The sequence below is a fragment of the Tyto alba genome, unplaced genomic scaffold, assembly GCF_018691265.1.
Source record: "Tyto alba isolate M040663 unplaced genomic scaffold, T.alba_DEE_v4.0 Super-Scaffold_38, whole genome shotgun sequence".
NCBI classification, from domain to species: Eukaryota; Metazoa; Chordata; class Aves; order Strigiformes; family Tytonidae; genus Tyto; species Tyto alba.
In genome coordinates, this window is record NW_024881313.1 from 40,509,670 (window position 1) to 40,527,439 (window position 17,770).

At 54.2% G+C, this 17,770-nt stretch overlaps 1 protein-coding gene across 2 annotated transcripts in view; it reads right to left on the minus strand.

Annotated features, from left to right (window-relative positions):
- Window positions 1-151: 151 nt before the first annotated feature.
- SETD2 (SET domain containing 2, histone lysine methyltransferase) overlaps window positions 152-17,770 on the minus strand; it is a 70,144-nt gene continuing 52,525 nt past the window's right edge. For both annotated transcript variants that reach the window (XM_042801695.1, XM_042801694.1), the window contains 7 exons: window positions 14,643-15,318; window positions 13,605-13,739; window positions 12,891-13,030; window positions 10,196-10,307; window positions 3,121-3,201; window positions 2,699-2,800; window positions 152-689 (listed from right to left, as the gene is read on the minus strand). In XM_042801695.1, coding sequence (XP_042657629.1) covers window positions 528-689; window positions 2,699-2,800; window positions 3,121-3,201; window positions 10,196-10,307; window positions 12,891-13,030; window positions 13,605-13,739; window positions 14,643-15,318 — 1,408 coding nt within the window. In that variant the 3' untranslated portion in view covers window positions 152-527. The remainder of the gene's footprint in view (window positions 690-2,698; window positions 2,801-3,120; window positions 3,202-10,195; window positions 10,308-12,890; window positions 13,031-13,604; window positions 13,740-14,642; window positions 15,319-17,770) is intronic.

A 17,770-nucleotide genomic window follows, 5' to 3' on the forward strand; every position in this document is an offset into this window, starting at 1 on the left:
CAAGGAAACAACCGGAAAAAAAAAAAAAATTAATAATAATAATAATAATAACCCCGAAACTATCCTTACAAAGTGTTCCTGTGGTATCGGCACATCCTGGGCTAAAAGCAAAAAAAAAAAACCCAACAAAAAAAAAAAACAGAAACAAACCCAAAATTATCAATATATTCACATATACGTTAAAATATAATACAGAGCTTGGTGACGCACGGGGTGAGCGTCCGACAGCACCGCCGGGGTGGGGGAGCCGGCAAAGCCCGGCTTAGCAAAGCCCGGCTTTTCCTCCGCGCTGCCCCGGCAGCACAAACCGCCTTCACGCCGTAGGGAACGAAGTTTATTTTCTAATTTTTTTTTTTTTTTTTTTTAAAAAAAAAAAAAAAAAAAAGGTAATAAATTCACAGGTTGGTGGTTTAATACCGCGAATCCTGGTGGAATCGATGTTTCCCAAGGTTTGGCTGCGGCCGGCACCGATGGGGCGGTGGAGGAGGAGGAGGAGGAGGAGGAGGAAGAGGAGGAGGAGGAGGTGGTTACTCCAGGTCTGTGTCCTCTTTGGGTTTGTAGATGGCCCCGAATTTCTGCATGTATTTCTTGATGTATTCCTTCGTCTTGTGTTTCACGTTCTCGTTGCACTCGAGATCCTCCGGGTTCTTGCAGTATTTCAGCTCCTTGTTCATCACGCCGTGAGTCAGCTGGGGGGGGAGAGGAGGGGCCGGGGATGTCCCAGTGGCCCCAGGAATCCAAGTCCGGGGGGTTCCCCAAGCTATTTTGCCATTTTTCCCCAAACATTCCCCTAAAATTCGCTATTCTTCCCCAAATATCCCCCTAAAATTCGCTATTCTTCCCCAAATATCCCCCTAAAATTTGCTACTCTTCCCCAAATATCCCCCTAAAATTTGCTATTCTTCCCCAAATATCCCCCTAAAATTTGCTATTCTTCCCCAAATATACCCCTAAAATTTGCTACTCTTCCCCAAATATACCCCTAAAATTTGCTATTCTTCCCCAAATATCCACCTAAAATTTGCTACTCTTCCCCAAATATCCCCCTAAAATTCGCTATTCTTCCCCAAATATCCCCCTAAAATTCGCTATTCTTCCCCAAATATCCCCCTAAAATTTGCTACTCTTCCCCAAATATCCCCCTAAAATTTGCTATTCTTCCCCAAATACTTGCCAACCTATTTTGCCATTATTCCCAAATACTCCCCAAATATTATCTATTATTCCCAAATACTGCCCAAATAGTGGCTATTATTCCCCAAATATTTCCTATTATTCCCAAATAGTGGCTATTATTCCCAAATATTTGCTGTAATTCCCCAAAGATTTCCTATTATTCCCAAATATTTGCTCTTATTCCCAAATACTCCCCCAGTATTGGCCCTTATTCCCCAAATATTGGCCATTATTCCCAAATATTCCCTATTATCCCCAAATACACCTCCACTTATGGCTCTTACTCCCCAAATATTGGCCATTACTCCCTAAATATTGGCCATTATTCCCAAATATTTGCCATTATGCCCAAATACTCACCCAATATTGGCTCTTATTCCCCAAATATTGGTCATTATTCCCAAATATTGGCTCTTATTCCCCAAATATTGGCCATTATTCCTAAATATTCCCTATTATCCCCCAAATACTCCCCCAATATTGGCTCTTATTCCCCAAATATTGGCCATTATTCCCAAATATTCCCTATTATCCCCCAAATACTCCCCCAATATTGGCCATTATTCACCAAATATTGGCCATTATTCCCAAATATTGGCTCTTATTCCCCAATATTGGCCATTATTCCCCAATATTCCCTATTATCCCCACATACTACTCACCCTTATTTTGGCTCTTATTCCCCAAATATTGGCCATTATTCCCAAATATTGGCCATTATTCCCCAATATTGGCCATCGCTCCCCAAATATTGGCCATTATTCCCCAATATTGGCCATCGCTCCCCAAATATTGGCCATCACTCCCCAAATATTGGCTATTATTCCCAAATATTGGCCATCACGCCCCAAATATTGGCCATCGCTCCCCAAATATTGGCTATTATTCCCAAATATTGGCCATCACGCCCCAAATATTGGCCATTATTCCCCAATATTGGCCATCACGCCCCAAATATTGGCTATTATTCCCAAATATTGGCCATCACTCCCCAAATATTGGCCATTATTCCCCAATATTGGCCATCGCTCCCCAAATATTGGCCATTATTCCCAAATATTGGCCATCACTCCCCAAATATTGGCCATTATTCCCCAATATTGGCCATCGCTCCCCAAATATTGGCCATCACTCCCCAAATATTGGCTATTATTCCCCAATATTGGCCATCACACCCCAAATATTGGCTATTATTCCCAAATATTGGCCATCGCTCCCCAAATATTGGCCATTATTCCCCAATATTGGCCATCGCTCCCCAAATATTGGCCATCACTCCCCAAATATTGGCTATTATTCCCAAATATTGGTCATCACGCCCCAAATATTGGCCATTATTCCCCAATATTGGCCATCGCTCCCCAAATATTGGCCATTATTCCCCAATATTCCCTATTATCCCCACATACTCCCCCGATAGTGGCTCTCATCCCCCGGATCCTTCCTCTTACCCCCAAACGCTGCCCCCCGCCCCCTCCCCGCGCGGCCGGGCCCCCCCCCGGGGACGTCCCCGCGCTGTCACCTTGCGCGCCAGGTGCTTGAAGTCCTCGGTGGTGGTGATGCGCCCCACCTTGCAGTCGGGTTTGCGGTAGGGGTTCAGGCACTGCACGATGAACTGCGACATCTGCGGGACACCGGAACCTGGGATCGGGGTCCCCCCTGGGGGGGGTGGCGGGGCGGGGGGGGGGGGACGGGGGGACAGGACACACACATGTCCCCAAAGACACCCCCCCCCCCCCCCCCCAATGCCAGCCCTCCGCGCCAAGACAGAGAGACACTCCCCCCCCCCGGCCCATTCCATGTCGATGGGGAACCCCGACACCCCATTCCAGCGTCTCTCTGGGGGTGTGTGTGTCCCCCTCCCCGGGTCAATGTCACCAGGGTGGGATGGTGACAACCCCCCCCCACCTCCCCGGCATTGAAGGGGCCAGGGGGGACACTCACTTCTTTCCTGAACACCTCCTTGCTCTTCTTGGCCAGCTCGCTCGACGTGTCCGCCTCCGCCGTCTTGGCCTTCTTGGAAGACTGGGAAGGGGCAGATCAAAGGGGCTGGAACCCCGTCCCCCCGCCCAGTCCCCCACCCTGTCCCCAGTCCCCCACCCTGTCCCCAATCCCCATCCCAGTCCCCATCCCAATCCTCATCCCAATCCCCATCCCAATCCTCGGCCCCATCCCTCTCCCCATCCCTGACCCCATCCCTGTCCCCGTCCCCGCGCTGGGGACGATGCTCCTGCCACCCCCACCCCTGCCCCACAGTCTGCACTTCCCCGTCTGCTCCCAGCGAGCTTCCCAAACCTCTCCCAGTGAGCTTCCCAGCCTTCCCAGCCCGATCCCAGTGAGATTCCCGGCTGACTCCCAATAACCTTCCCGGCCCGATCCCAGTGAGATTCCCAGCCCAACACCGGCATGCTCCCCACCCCAGACTAGGCGCGATTCCCACTCCACTCCCAGGGAGCTTCCCAGCCCACTGCTGGTGTGCTTCCCCCGCTGATCCCCGCACACTGCCCGGCCCGATCCCCGCACACTTCCCGGCCCGATCCCCGCACACTGCCCGGCCCGATCCCCGCACACTGCCCGGCCCGATCCCCGCACACTTCCCGGCCCGATCCCTGCACACTGCCCGGCCCGATCCCCGCACACTGCCCGGCCCGATCCCCGCACACTTCCCGGCCCGATCCCCGCACACTGCCCGGCCCGATCCCCGCACACTGCCCGGCCCGATCCCCGCACACTTCCCGGCCCGATCCCCACACACTGCCCAGCCCGATCCCCGCACACTTCCCGGCCCGATCCCCGCACACTGCCCAGCCCGATCCCCGCACACTGCCCGGCCCGATCCCCGCACACTTCCCGGCCCGATCCCCGCACACTGCCCGGCCCGATCCCCGCACACTTCCCAGCCCGATCCCCGCACACTGCCCGGCCCGATCCCCGCACACTTCCCAGCCCGATCCCCGCACACTGCCCGGCCCGATCCCCGCACACTTCCCGGCGCGCTCCAGCCCCACTGCTGGGCCGGGAGCAGAGCCCCCGGGGAGGCGCGGGGACCGCTCCTCGCTTTTGTTTTCTTTGGAAAAAAAAGCCAGAAAAAGGGCACGAGCTTGTCCTGGGGGAGTTGGGAGGGGGAACGAGCCTGGGGTGGAGGGGAATTCGCTGGAGGCGAGGCAGGAGGAAAGCAGAGGTTCTCCCCTCCCCATTTATTTCACGTTAAAGCCTTAATTACCGGCACAAGGATGAGGGATCCCACGCGGAGGTGGGGGGGGGGGGGAACACTGCCCTAACCCCGCTCCGGGGCGGGGGGGGGGGGATGTTTGAGCACCACTCGTTTATTCAGCCCGTTAATTGGCTGCTCGGCGGCGGCAGAACCGTCCCCAGCGCCGAGGTGTGCCGGCACACCGCGCCGAAACCGCGGCGAGGGCTGGGACCCCGCCGGCAAGCCTTCACACAACATTACCTTGAGACCACGGGGAGGAAAAAAACGAATTTTTTGGAGGGCTCGTTAAAAACCTTGCAAAGCCGGGGGAGATTTGCCTTCTCCCTCTGCTTTTTGAAGGTGTCCCGCTACATCTTTTTCATGAAAAAGCAATTTTTAAAAGTATTGCACCATCTTTTTCAAACCCTGAAGACGCGCCCGGCTGAGGCCGGAGGGCTGAGCTGCAAAATCCCGTCACCAAACCGACACGGGGCCTCAATCCCCCGCCTGGACGGGGACGTTTTATTGCCGAGGGCTGTCCCGGGCGAGCGCTGGCCGCACATCAAAGCTCGCCGCTCCCTGCCCGCGGCTCGGGTGCCGACATCAAAAGGGCTGGTGATGGGGAGCAGATGGCTCCGCGGCGTCACCGAGCCCTGCCACCCCCTGTCACCGAGCCCTTCTCCATCACCAAGCCCCTCTCCGGCACCAAAATCTCCTCCGTCACCAAAATCTTCTCCATCCCCATCGCCCCGGCGTCTCCGGCACGCCCCAATTTCTCTTGATTCCCCAAGTCAGCACAAGGAAGGAGTTATTTTCTCCACGGGTCATCTTGGTGACAACAGGATTTTCCTTTAGCCCTCAAAGGATGTTATAAATTATCAGCGCTAATTAGCTGGCTTAAGTAGAGCCAGAGGATGGGTTTGGAGGAGCTCGCGGGGAAGAGCCGCAAACGGCGAGTAAAGATGAGTGTAAATGAATGCGCAAAGGAAGTAAATGCAAAAATAAAGCCTGGCCTGCTTGGATTAAGCCTGGGACTAAATGGTTCTGGGATTTCAAGCTCCACTGCTCCCCAGCACGACCCCGGGGAGCCGCTCGGGCTGCGGGGGTGGCCTGGAAAGGGAAAATGGCCCTTTTGGGGGGGAGAGGAGCGGGGAGGGGAAGGCAAAGCCCAGCTGATCACCGAGCCCGTCGGCTGGGAAAGGCGTGAGCCGCACCAGGCAGTCAGCATGAGCGCGCGGGACGGGGCCGGGGGGGGGGGGTGGTGCAAAACCAGTGCCAAAATTTGGAGGGGAGGATGAGGAGGAGAAACAGAAACCGTATTCCCAAGCTACTACTTGTGCAGAGGTGCTGATTTCTCCTTACGCGCTAACATTAACCTTTATTTTAACGTTAAAAGCTCCTTATCGAAGCCCGCGGTGAAGGAACCACGGGCGCTCCAGAGCGCTCCCGTCATCCAAAGCCGTGCTGCCTGACAGGAAAACTCCTACTGCAGGAAAAGCCCCCCGCCCCCCCCCCCAAAAAAAAAGGTGGTATTCACATTTACCAGCCTCGCCGCTTTAGGCACAACCCTTCCAGAGGAGAGGTGGGGATGGAGAAGTCGGCAAAGATTCTGTCGGGGGGGGGGGGGGGGGGAAACCCAGGGATGGGGCGACGGCGGGAGGGCAGCAAGGAGCCAAACGTGCTGGGGAATTTGGAGGAGCCTTCCCATGCCGCTCCGCTGATGCCAACCTTTCCGTGCTCTGTCCTGATGGGCAGCGACACGAACGCATCCGTGCGACAAATCCAGGCTCCTTCCACCTTAAAGGCACGCAAAAACGTCGGCATCCAGCCCCGAGTCATTGCCCGAGTGCTCCGCCAGGCCACCTTCTCCTGAAACCCCTTTTCCGAGGGGAAAAAGGAAGGTTTACGAAATGTGCTTTAAAGGGAAATAGCGAGCGCGGCTCCGGCGCGCCTCCTGTGCTTTTTTCCATCGAAATCACCGTACCAGAATGTGAGCCCCGGGCCAGCTCGCCCACCGGCGGCTACGCCGGGGCTTTGAGGGTATCAAGAAAGGAGCAGAAGATGCTCGGAAGCGCATTGGATGGGCTCTGGAGGAACTAAAACCCCCCCCCCCAGTCGCTGCCATCGTCCGTGTTTCGCCAGGGTGAGCGGTTCCCCGCAGCCGGGGACACCGGGAACAGCAGCAGTTGGATGCCGTGATGCCAAAGGGTTTGATCCCTCTTGAAAAAAGTGCAGGGAGGGGAGGAGGAGGGTGAAAAAATATCCAAGGAATGTGGTTGCAGTTTCAGGGTGGAAGCGTCGTTACGGAGGAGGAGGCGGCGGCGGCGGAGGAGGCGGCGGCGAGCTGAGCGAGCTACAACCACGGGGGAATTCGATATTATTTCCACGACCGGGAAAAACCCAACCTTCAGGCGATCCTGGCTGAGAAGGAAAAGATTTAAAGCTCTGAAGCGAGTAAGAACCACAGCGCCGTAAGGTCAGCCAAAGCTGCGCGGCCGGTGTTAATTTAGGAACGAGGTATTGATGGTTTCAGGGAAGTTCTGCACCTGCCAATGGGGATTTGGGGCTTTGAGCAAGCAGCGCAAAGTCCTGGCAGAAGCAGCCAGCTCATGTCTGCCCCGAGGCGAAGCATCCCCCCCGCCCCGGTCCTCAGCCACTCTTTTGGCCCAAAGGTTTTGAATCTGGCGTGTAAACGCCTGCCCGCCTTTACAGAAGCATCCCCCTTGCTGCTCCCTCAAAAGTCCGTAGGAAAAGCTGCGAAGCACCAGCACAACTGTATTTTCTCCCTGAGAAGAGCCCAACCTTCCTCTCAGCGCCTTGTTCTTATCAAAAGGATGTTCCCCGACATCTCCAGGCTGCTCCACACCGCCAACCTTGAGCTCATACGGCTACGGCAGCGAATCCCTCCACGGGGACGCAGTTTGTGGCTATTCCAGCTTAATAAAACCTCGCCTTCAAGCCCCAAAATGACAGCCTGTTTGATAAACAGGTTCTCGAGTCTTGCTCTGCAACCCGAACCTCGACGCAACAGGCAAGCGCAGACCAACGGGGATCAACCCAAGGCAAGCACCGGGCAAACCCTTCCCGCCGAAGCGAAACGCGCTGCAGGAAAACAGGCAAATCGGGAATATTTGTCCTTCTTTCAAGCCTGAGTCATCCCCAGCGTTCACAAAGCCGCCCGGGCTCCGTTCTTAGTGCTTCTGCCGAGCACGACGAAGCGAGGCATCAGCCCGAGAAGTGCAGGGCAAGGCCGGTGCACGCTGCCGAGCCCCAGGCTCACCGAAGGGATCCAGCAAGCCCCCGCGACCCCAGGACGTTCGCGTGTCTTATGGAGCCTCCCAGCGCCCACCGAGGATCCCCAAACCCCAGGTGACCCGGACAGGGTGCCCGTGATGCCCGCCCCGGGGGTAAAAATAATTTAAAAAGGCTTTTCCGGATTCCTCTGCGGAAGTAACGGCTCCTCAGCCGAGCAACGCGTGCCAGGTCTTAGTTCATTTTCTGATTAACTTTTTTTACAGGGAGATAAACGTAAACAATGTAAGTGAGCTCGCCAGGAATCCCAGCTAAAGCACTCAGAGGCATCACAGGGGTTGGGTTAGCCCCTAGCATCCTGGCAGGGCGTGGGGACGGCGACGGCAGCAGAGCAGGACGTTCCTGGGCACTGTAGGCTGGTCGATGACTTTAGTACCTCCAGCAAAATCAGTCCCAGTGTCCTGGCTTGAGTGAGTGGTGGAGTTTTTTGGTGGCAGGGGAGGGGGCTATCGGGGCGGCCCCCTGTGAGAAGCTTCTAGAAGCTCCCCCAGCTCCAAGTCAGCTCCACCTCTGCACCAAAACTGAGCCCATCAGCTGCGCCTCTGCGATAACGTATTTAAGAATGGATGTGGTGAGGAGCAGTGGGACTGGAGAGGAGGAGTTGCTGCAGCTGCGTGAACACCAAGGTCAGTGGAGGAACGGAGGAAGAAAGGAGGGGGGAGGTGTGCCGGAGCAGAGACCCCCCTGTATCCTGTGGGGAGACGGCAGGGCGGCCCCCCCTGCCACCCATGAAGATCTACGGTGGAGCAGACATTGATTTATGGCCTGTGGCTTCCACATGGTTGATCAAGGTGCTGTGCCTGAAGAAGGCCGGGGTCTCATGGGGAAAGGCAGCCCCACTGCTGTAATTCAGCGCTGGGAGGATTGCAGCATGCGGGGGTGTCCCACGCCGGAGCAGCTCGGGAAGGGCTGCAGCCGTGGGAGAGAATCCAGTCGGAGGAAGTTAGTGACCCACGACGGAGCAGTGTGGGGAACGCTGCGGCCCGTGGGAGGGACTCATGTCGGAGAAAGTTTGTGGAGGACTGTCTGCTGTGAGAGGGGGACCACGATGGAGCAGGGGGAACAAGTTCCAGAAGCTCCCCCCACCAAAGATGAGAGAAGTGGCAGCGCTGACTGCACCCCCCATTCCCTGCCCCTGCGCCACTGGGGGAGGAGGTAGAGATATCGGGAGCAGAGCTGAGCCCGGGAAGAAGGGAGGGGTGGGGGGAAGGTGTTCTCAAGATGTGGCAATGCTTCTCACTGTCCTACTCTGTTATGTGTTGTTAGTGTCTGTAATAAATGTATGTTCTTTTTTTCTTCCCCTAACGAGTCTGCCTTTTGCTTGTGACCATAAAGGGGGATTTTCCCCCATCCCAGTCCTATCTTGAACCCCAAGCCTGGCTCTCTGTCCCTTCTCATTGCCGGAGGGGAAGGGAGAGAGAGGTGCTGCATTGTGGTTGGCTGCCAACCAGGCCCAAACCACGACACCCAGGTACGCGAGTGTCACCCGAGCATGGACAGAATTGCTCCTCAAGTTATAACCCGACAAACCTTTTCCCTCCACGGCTCTGCCCTCTCCTTTTTAGGGAATCAGAAAGGCACACAGGGTCATTTTTCTACAGGGGCTCGGCAAGTGCTGCTCAGACTCTGCCCTCCCTGCTTTGTAAGAGCTGGCAGAGCTGGAAGCCCGCGCCGACGGCAGACGTGTCCTCCAAGGAAGCTCAGCCAAATCCCCTCCCGCCGAGCACTGGGGCAGATGGGGCCGCAGAGGGTCCTAACTGGAAATCAAGCCCCATTTTGGAGAGCAGCTCCATCCTCTCTCTGTCAGCAGGAGCCATGGAGATGTTGCAGCACTCTCCAGGAAAGCAGCTGGTGGTGGAAGCAACACAGAGCAAATCTGCTTCTGCTGCTGCACCGTCAGTTTTTCCTATTTCAACGTTGTCCCCCCCTCCGTGCCCCTCTTTTTTGGCCAGTTGTCTCCGCACGTGAGGTCGAGGCGACGTTTGGCATCCAGGGCAGAGCAGCAGCCGCCCCCCCTGGGCAGTCCCACGTCCACCCAAGCCGCGGTCGGCGCAGCCCCAGAGGGGAGCAAAGGAGCATCGGGATCTTTCCCGAGCGGCACCCAGAAGGACGAGGAGGTGAGAGCACCGTGAAAAACCTCTGCTCAATTTTTTGTCATGAGGGAAAACCCAACAGCAACAAGGGGAGGCTGCTCTTCAGCGGCCTCCCCGGGCAGCACAGCATATTTCATCAAAGCGCCGAGAAAAGAACGACTTTGCTCCGTTCATCCTCTACCACCGTTTTAAAGCATAAAAAAAACCCAAAAAAACAAAAAACCAATGGCCCCATGGTCAATATAGTCACTACGGCTTATCTCGGGTCACTTCTGTCCCTCTGTCCTTTCCCTCAAGTCCATACCGACCTCCATACAGCCCCAGCGTTTGCTTCTCCCGCTCCGCAGGACAGGATTAGCCCCTCCCCGGTCTGTCCAAGAGATGCTAACGCCGAGTTTCCCTCGCCGACCCCTGCCCTTACCTTCATGGGGTTTTCGTCGTATGTTGGGGTCCCGAGGTCCATTTCAGCTTCATGTTCAAGGCTGGCGTCATCCCCTGGGCTGTCCCAGGTAGGAGGGTCCCACTGGGTTTGCCTGGAGGAAGACAGACACCGTCACCCTCTTAAAAGTAAGTGGTATCTGCTGATTTGATTGTCCCCATCAGCTGGGACATCTGGTCTCCACCACTCGTCGCAACTCTTAACACGGGTGGAACGCACGGCCCCGTCCGGCTGCTAATGAGGAGTTTGAGTAGGCTGCTAAGTTGGAGGAGGATAAAGCCAAGCGAGAAGAACTTAAAAAAGGGAGTTTTCACCATTTTCTATCACCGGTGGCGCTCAATATGGGATCGAGGGAAGCTTGTCACAGGCATGAAATAAAGAAGGTTGGCGATTCTGGTGTGGGAAGATGGAAAACGTCAAAGCAGAGGCTTTGGGGCAGGTTCCTGCAGAGGGTCGGCCCTTGGAACCTCAAGCCAAGTGTTCAGCCACCGGTCCCTCCATCGTAGAAAGGACACAGACCAAAGGTCTTGAGAAAGGCCACCGGAATGAGCAAGAGCTTGAAAGGATGGAGGGGGCAGACATGAAGCTCACCCGTACTCTAGAAGAGGCTTAAACGCAGGGCTAGAGCTCTTCTTGGCTCACTGCACACGGGAAGCTCCATTCCTGCAGAAACACCTCGGCCGAGATGGAAGAAGCCATCGGAGCCTGCTTGGGCTCGTCAAGCCAACCAGGGAGGGGGAAGAGCCCCACCACGCTCAAACCGGGGCAAGGATGGGGAGAACTGGTCTGGAGTTCCTCAAGGCGGGGAAGGGGGGAGCGGGCAGCCATCGGCGTCCCGTGGGCATCTGACGGTGCCGGGGAGGAAAACCACACACCAGGGGAAGGAACTCAAACCAGGAGAAACGGGGGCCAGCAGGACAAACCGCTGTCTTCGCGGGACTACGGCGGGTACAGGACTCTCCATCAGGTGAGGGGACTCACTCACCCACAGGCTAAACAGGAGGGATGCAAAGGACAGATCTCCAGACCTCGTTAGGTTTGGAGGTGACCTGTTTTCCATCTCTAGACTCTGTGGGAAGCCAGGATGTGCACCCTTTAGCTCAATACAGAAAGCCTGTGTCAGAAGAAGCCGCTGGTTTGAGTTTCTCGAGGTTTCTGACCTGTATCAGAAACTCTGTCCCACTTCAGGGCTTTTTGCTTTCCAGGAAATGCTGGGGAGAAGCAGGAAAGTCTTATTGCAACCAGCCCCCGCGTGCTTCATCACACAACTGATTTCTCCAGATACTGCTCCATATCCCTGACCTCAGACCACTACTAGTGTGATTGCTACATAAAATGAAATAGTAAAATAAGAAAGCGTATCAAGATTTCCTTTCCTCTGCTGGGTTTGTCCTTTCAGAAAATATACAGTTAAAAGAAGGATTGAAAGAAATTTTCCAGCATGCGCTCCTCGAAAAAGTTCAAGATTAATTATATTCAATTAGTGGCTTCTCGTGTAGCTTCAGAAGATGCACGGAGGAGGCATCCCTCACCAAGGGGGAAGGCTCAGTTGGGTCTCCCAACTGCAAGACTCCCAAACCGCAGCACAAATCACAAATCCCTGCTCAACTGTCTTCTATTTCTTCTCGGGGTTTGAAGGACTCCTGCTCTGGGGTCGGTGCAACTCTTGGTGTGTGAGGTAGTGGGAAGGAGTCCAAATGGGTGACTGAAAAGGTCGATTGATGAAGTGAAATGAGGGCAAGAAACAATAACTGACATCAAGACAGTCGGGGCTCGTATGAAAATAGTCAGGCTTATCCCTTTAGAGAGGTGGATCCCCATCCAGACCTCACACGGAGTCTGAAAGAAAAAACCATCCTTTTCAGAAGTCTAAAATTCATGATGCTCATTTTAGCTAAGTTCATAGGTATTGAGCCAAAAACCTGGTACCTTCCAAAACCGATCGCAAAGGTGCAGGGAAAACACCGGGAAACTCTTTTATTTCTTTCTCCAGAACAGACCGGAGACTTGAAGGTGGAAAAAAAGAGGGGGGAGAAAAGAAACCCTTCGACGCCGCGCGCCACGGATCACGGCTGATCCCCGAGCCACCCAAGACCTCCAGTTCACACGGCACGCCCACCGCGATGCGCACGGGCGCGTTAAAGCCTCCGCAGACCGGGGGGATTTGCCTGGCACCGCTGGCAGAGACAGGCAAACATTTCGGAGCACGAGGAGCAGACGAGGCCTCTCTCTACCTGTTAATTCTGCTGCCATTTCAGCACCGTGTGTGGGGCACCTCATATTCTGGCAGGGTGATGGGAACCAAAGAAGATGTCAAAAGAACTAAACCCAACTTGACCGAGATGCTGGGGAGAAAGAAGTCGCTGTTTTAATGGGATTTTTTTGGTTTTTTTTTTTTTTTTTGCAATGAGATGTCAGAAGTGGAGCTCCTCACCGTCACCTCAGGTTACAACCCAACGCGTGGCTGGAGTCATCGTTTGCAAGGAAATGCTTTGCCATCCACTTCCACTCACAGAAAACAGGGCTCTATCCCCAGGCCACATTTATGGGTTTGAAGGAAAGGTTTTGAGCAATCTCAGCCTCCCACCTACCCAACTAACCAGCAGCACCCTGCCGGGTGCCTAACGAGACACCCAATTCCTTCTCTTGAGCCATCACACCTCGTTATCACGCTCACCTCGTTACCACATGGTAGTAGTAGATCTTCCCCTCTGGATCTCGGGCTGTTTTCCAGTTGGGTGGGAGGACGATCGTTTTGGGTTTTGGAGGGGATGGCGGAGGCAAGTCCAAGAGGTTATTGGTCACCACAAGCTCTGGCTGAAAATAGGGTGAGGAGAAAGACGTGAGCGGTCATGAGAGCGGTCAGAGCAGCCCCAACAGCTCTTTCCCCCACGACAAAGACTTTGTTGAAGGTAAAACTTAAAAACGACATCAGTGTTGGCCCAAGAAGTGAGGAGGACAATGTCTTTCCCTAGTTCTTCACCAAATATCCCAAGCACCCACTCAACCACATTCCGAGCTTTCAAGACAGCCACTTGGCCAGCCGTGCTCTTAAATCCAAACCCACCGTTTCCGACGGAGGGGCTTCGGCAGCGAAAGCAGATCACGGAGCTCCCACGGGCCCACCCATATGGAGCCTTCTCAGACGTGCCGGCAGAAAGCCCGAAAATAAGAGGACCTGAGCTCGAAACCCCCCAAAAATGTGTCTTGATGCCCACGGCCAGCCTGGAGAGCAGCATCCCGAAGGGTGCCAGCGCTCTGCCGCACGGGAGACTCCCGTGGCTGGTAACCCCAATGCTTCCGCAGCACCCAGAAGCCGTGGGGAACCCCGCAAACCCAAAGCAGATGTGGATGAAGGCTCCCCATCCTTCCTGACCCCCCAAAGTCTCACCTGCTGGATGGGCTGAGGCTGCCCGGCTGCGACGATGGTGGTCACCGCTGTTGGTGGCTGCACTATGACTCCCTGCGGGTGAGCCGTGTAAATCTGCTGGCCCTGGATGTACTGGAGACCTGGCTGGGCATAACTCTGAAACGGAGCACGGGGAATCACAAGTCAGCTTGCTTTACCAAAAAAAAAAAAAAAAAAAAAAAACCAAACCCTTTACCGGTACAGCTTCCCTTACTGGGAATCAAATAGGGGAGGCAAGAAAAGGACAACGGTCCTGGAGGACTAGTGGAAGTTATCCAAACCAAGCAGCAATAACCAGCGACCGAGGCAGGGTTCATGCAAACGTTCTTCATATACAACTGCCCCATTTGCTATGCCAGGAGTCGTACAATTGCCTACGTCTTGCTTTTTGGAAGAACGAGGCATTGGCAAGAGGCTGAACGCCAGCAGCCTGGTTAACGCGGACAAATTAAAGGGAGGCAGCCCTTCAGCACGGTCATTCGGAGCTCCAGGTTGAGCCTGAGGGAAAGGGATGTGTAATTCTGAGAAAACAGATGGAGGAGGTTGGTCTGTTGGGTTTTTTGTTTGGTTTGAGTCATGCAAGAGCTGGTAGCTCCAGACCCTGCTTCCAAAAGTCAACGGACGGCAAGCTCACACCTCCACCTTTTACTGTTTACTTGGTCAGCGAGAGCGGACGCTCCTGCCCAGAAATATCTGTTCACCAGAATCAACAATCAAAAAAACAACGTAACTTTTATAAGCGAGTTAAAAAAAAAACCCCCCTCTCTCTGCAAGCTGTGAACTCCCACTTGGCCCCAACAACTACGACGCCTGATGGAAAACACCCTGCCTAAATGTGCTTTTTTCAGACTCTTGGATGAAAAGTTATCTGAACAGCGCTATTGCAGCTTAGCATTAGAGCAGAGTAGGATGCTCTAATATTAAGAACATGAGAAAAAAATGAGCCAATAAAGCGTGCCAGGCTGGTACCCTTCGTTTCGTGGGCGTTTCGTGCCACGCCGAGCCTGAAATGGAAATTACCTGGACAATCGGTTGGGTCGTCTGCGAGTAGGGGGATGTCACACCGTAAACGGTCTGACAGGTCTGTCCTTGGTAATATATGGCTGGTTGGGACTGGGCTGGCGAGTACTGCTGTTGCACCGCGACAGTCTGCTGGCCGGAATCCCAGACCCCGTAGCTCTGGCTCTGCACCGGTCCCGGCGCGGCCACGGGCAGGACGGCCACGTTGGCTTCCTGATGGACCACGGTGTCGCTTTGCGCTACATACTGCGGAGCTGTAACCTCCATCGTCGTCGCTACGTGTTGGACCACTGGGACCGGTTGAGGAGTAGCCAGGGCCGGTTCCACCGTGTGCCCAACCAAAGTCTGGGGGTGCTCGTACGCCGCCGGCGAGCACATCGAATCCATGGTGGGCGTGGGCAGCAGCACCTTGCCAGCGTTGGGGTTGCTGGGGTCTACGTAGGCTTGCATGGGGTAGCCGGGCGGGTAGCCGATGAAGCTGTGGTGGGGCGTGCCGTAGCCCATGGAGTCGTAGGGCAGGGGGGACGTCATCCCCAGGTTTTGCAGCTGCTGTTGCTGCTTCTGGGCTTCCCGCTGGGCGACCTCCTGCTCGAACAGCTTCCTGCGCTCCTCCGTGGACAGCTTGTTGCGATCCTTAAGGCGGACTTTCTTCTTCGAAGACGCCGGCGTGTCGTATCTGGGAGAGAAAGAAAAGAGAAGGGCTCTGTGAGACCTCGCCAAACCCGCAGGTTCAGGGCTCCAGCAGCAAAAAGGGCCGCTGCAGATGGTGGCAGACCCCGGGGGGCAGGGGGGGACGGGACCCGAATGCCCAGCAGCAGCATCAATTCCTAAAAAACGTTCGTCTCCAGCTGCTTGGCCAACCGTGGCAGCTCACAGAAGCACCCACCGGTCCCGCTCATCCACGAGCAGTGAGCCGGGGCTGAGGACTAGCTAAATCCCACTGGATCTACCAACTTCAGTTTGGTGTCGAAGCCAAGGGAGATGCAAAGACGGAGCAGAAGTAGCCTGGAGGACCTCCTAGGCAGCGCCGAGGTGCCCGGAGAGGGGAGGCAACACCTCCAAAGCCAACGGGGGACGCAAGGAGAGGGCAGGATAAGGGGGGGTGCCCCCCCCAAACAGGCTGGGCAGCCATGCCGGAGGCCCCCTGCCGTGGTTTCCCGAAGCAGGAGCAGCGAAGGGAGGGTTTTGGAAGAAGCTCTCCAAAGAGAAGGCGCCGCTCACACCCCAGCATCTTCACCCCCGAAGCCCAGGGCAGCTCAGCGATGGGGAAAGCACCCCATCTTTCTTGTCGAAGGACCCCCCCGAAGTCAGCGGGGCTGCCGGCACTGCGCGTTTGCAGACATGACGGAGAGCAAGGGAATTACAAACAGCACGTTTCTGTTCAGAGTTATGCTATTTACTAGACCACAGATTCAGCTTAAAAAAAAAAAAAAATCATCAAGTAGGGATGGAGTTTTTTAATTCTGTTTTGTTTTTTTGTTTTTTGTTTTTTTTTACAAATACGGATTTTCAGCCCAAGACGCAGAGCAGCTGGAGGGATTTTTCCAAGGAGTTAAAGAAGAAGAAAAAAAAAAGCCCAAGGACTTTGATCAGACCTCAACCATGGAAACTTTCAGATCAAAGGTGGATATTTTGAGCAGTTACGAGTGTGGTAAAACAGGGATTACAAGCAAAAATGCTTTGCAGCCCTAATATAATGGATTCTACAAAGCATCCACTATATTCTCTATATACTCACTTCATGTTCATGCGTTCCAATTACATATCAAAAGCACATTGCTACCAAGAGATACACTTAAGATGTTTCCTCGCCTTCCCAGAGTAGCTGCAAGGATTTGTTAATGCAAACCTTATTGATGAGAAGAGTTCGATTGCAATAATTAGTCTTGCCTGGCACTGCCTGGAGAGTTTACACGAGAGGCAGCCAGCGTGAAGGGCCGGGCAGAAAAAAAAAAAAAAAAAAAATCTGAGAGTTTAGCGTAGAGCGAGCCAGTGATGCTGTTGTATTTACTCTGCTCCTCTCTCCACCTCTATTATTATTTTGTCTTATTAAATCTGTCATATAACAAATATAAAGGGGGACAGTCAGAGCAGGGAGAGCACCCCCAGAGGAGGATGCTGGCACCCCAATCCTTCTCCCGGCACGCACCGCTCCCCGACGAGGACGTGGCTGCAGGAGGGACTCCTGCCTGCACAAGAGTTTATTCTACTTCAAGTAACACAAAAACCACACGATTTATTCCATCCCTCTTCATATCTCCTGACAGACCGCCGTTCCTCTGCTCCACTTCCACCCCCAGACCTCAGTGACGTTTCCATCCTCCCAATGGCTGATTACAGTAGTATGTAAATTTACATTACAGCATTATAGATCGACGTCTTATTTTTCATCCAGATGTTTTAAAGTTTCCCAGCACAGCTCAACACGAGGACAAAAGCCTCCTCGTCTGGCTGACTCACCACCCATTGTTCCCTAATTACCAAGTGGCTTAAGATCCTATTTAAGAGGGACAACAGAAAACTGACTTCTTTAAAGGAAATTCCTCGGTATTCTGACTGCCTTTAACATGATCCGAAGCCTCCCCGAAACGCAAGACGTGTAACATTTTCCTTCCCTTAATTAAGAAGCAACTTTCGAGGGAGGAAAAGGAGCATCTGGCAGCAAGCAGCCGCTGATTCACGCGCTGCCTTGGACGAGCCTCCTCCGGCCCCCCCGGGGAGTTTCGCTTGTCCCTTGAACTGGCCAACTCATTGCCACGAAAGACATTTCCACTTCAATTATTTAGCCCTTATCTCTAAACAGCCATCCCCCCAGACTTGCTCAGCAGCAGTATTCCACGTGGAAGGGCACAACACACCAGTGCAGCACAAATCGGTTGCTTTTATCCTCACCACCTGCGCGCACCGTGATTTAAAGTATTTTATACTTCCACTGGAGCTCACAGGCTTCGTGCATTGTTTCCCCAGACGACCTGTGTTTTAAAAAAGTCCTTTTTTTTTTTTTTTTTTTTTAATAAGACGTCCGTAAACTAGAAGTCTCCACCCTCCCTTGTATCCAACACTTGCAAAACGTACGCAGGGTAGGTGGGGACCCATCAGGCAACGGCGCGCCCACAGAAAAGGAAGAC